General features: G+C 60.6%; 1 protein-coding gene across 1 annotated transcript in view; it reads right to left on the reverse strand.

Moving 5' to 3' along the window:
• BMPER (BMP binding endothelial regulator) overlaps window positions 1-1,911 on the reverse strand; it is a gene marked incomplete at its 5' end in the record, with an annotated part of 199,790 nt that overhangs the window by 140,687 nt on the left and 57,192 nt on the right. The window contains 1 exon segment of the mRNA XM_006164900.2: window positions 1,682-1,764. Within this exon segment, the coding sequence (XP_006164962.1) occupies window positions 1,682-1,764 (83 nt within the window).

Here is a 1,911-nt window from a genome sequence, read left to right on the forward strand (position 1 = left end):
GGGGACCTGAAAGGGAGCTATGGGGGTGGGGATCTGAGACAGGTGGAGCAGCAGGCCTACGGAGCCGGCTGTGGCCCGGTTCCAGACAAGGCACGTGTGTGGCTCCCCCAACAAGCACACACACGTGCATACGCACTCATGTGGTGTGAACACGAGTGCATACTGCCCACATGCATGCATGTACACAAGTTCACACACGCACACTGTGGCCACGGCCCAGTCCCTCCCGCCACACCCCTGCAAGTGCACTGCCCAGCAGCTGAAGGCAGCACCTGAGTCCCTTCCTCTGCGGAGGCCACACTGCCACTGGGAAGTCCCCAGGCCCACACCCCGAGAGCCCCTCAACCCGGGACTGTGGGCCGTGCACAGCTACTTAAACATACGTGGTAAGGGGACACGGAGTGAGTCTGACTGTGCAAGTCTGCCCTCATTTTCGACAGGAAGTAACTTGGGAGTGTTTTCCTAGACGGCACAAAGAGTCCTTGGAGACACCCACGGAGACGTGCATGTGAGAGCTACGCGTGGATTCTTTCCTTTTTTTTTTTTTTGGCATCACAATAAACTCATTCTTTAATTCCATTTTTCCAGGATACAAGAGACTTCCAAAAGTTCACAGGGAAACAGAATTAAAGTGTAAGTTTATTTCGATACAGAAGTTGAAACCCGCACGTTTTTTGTAGGACCCCTCTCCAGGCACGGGTGAAGGCCCCGTAACAGGTCATGGACGTCCACTGCACATCTGGGTGTGCACACCCCGCTCTCCCCCCCTCTTCCCGCCCCACACAAAGCCATCACCCCAGTGGCACTTACTCTGGTCTGGACGCCGCATCTGGTGTGCGTGCGCTGAAGAGTGTGGAAAGATTTCAGAAAAGACGGGGAAACGGTGATCGCTGAGGTTCACGACCACAGAGGCTCTGCTCTGGGGACTCCGGGCGCAGGGGCTCCGTCTCCTCAGCATGCTGAGAGGCACCGGAGCCACCAACAGCTGGGAGAGGGAGTGTTCTCTCTTACAGAAGACCACAAGCTCACGGGGTACGTGGCGGCCCAGCCCCGCCACGAGTAACTTGGAGCAGCTGGCCAAGGCCATCGCGGCCAGTGACACCCTCCAATCTAAAATACTTCCGTAACAACGACCCCCTGAAGCCACACGCCGAGTTCCTTTCCACTTCTCAGCCCTGCGAAGGTCCCGTGTACGGATTAGAAGGCACCAGCACTTACGGAGAGCTGACGGCCCTGTCCCCTCAATCCACCGCACGGCGATAACCCGCTCCTGTCCACTCCCCCACACGCCACCCCAGACCAGGGTCCCGCCCCACAGAACACGCTGAGTGTGGCCCTGCCTACCCTCCCCTGCCTCCTGCTCACTCACCCAAGGCCTCGGAGACGCGGCAGGAAGCCCCTCTGCCCTCAGAGCAGACAGCTGACCTCCCAGAAAGCCAGACGACAGAGTCACCCTCCCGCCCTCCCTGGAGAGTCATGGCCTAGCAGGGACCCTGCCCACCAGACACTGTGGGCTGTACACCCAGGCAAGGTGCCACGGGGCCTCGTGGGCAGTGGCCAGGAACGGGGTCACACGGCCAGTACAGGAGCCAGGCTGCCCAGAATGTCGAGGGCCCAGCCAGACGGAGGGAGCGGTGTTGACTACAGTCAGGGGTGGTCCGGGACGCCCCCCAGGACTCACCACACAGGAGCACTGGACGCATCTACTTCCCGCTGGCCGGAACTCCTCTCCTTCGCGGTACTGCACACCCTCAAACACACAGCCTGGAAGGCAAGCGGAGCACGGGGTTCAGGCCTGCCAGCAAGGGTGACGCCTCTGTCCACCGCCACCCGTCTCCCCACACCCTGCCCGTCTCCCCCTCCCTCTCCACCCATCTCCCCACACCCCTGCCCCCTCCCCTTCCCCACACA

The sequence above is a fragment of the Tupaia chinensis genome, unplaced genomic scaffold, assembly GCF_000334495.1.
Source record: "Tupaia chinensis unplaced genomic scaffold, TupChi_1.0 Scaffold143756_1, whole genome shotgun sequence".
NCBI lineage: Eukaryota > Metazoa > Chordata > Mammalia > Scandentia > Tupaiidae > Tupaia > Tupaia belangeri.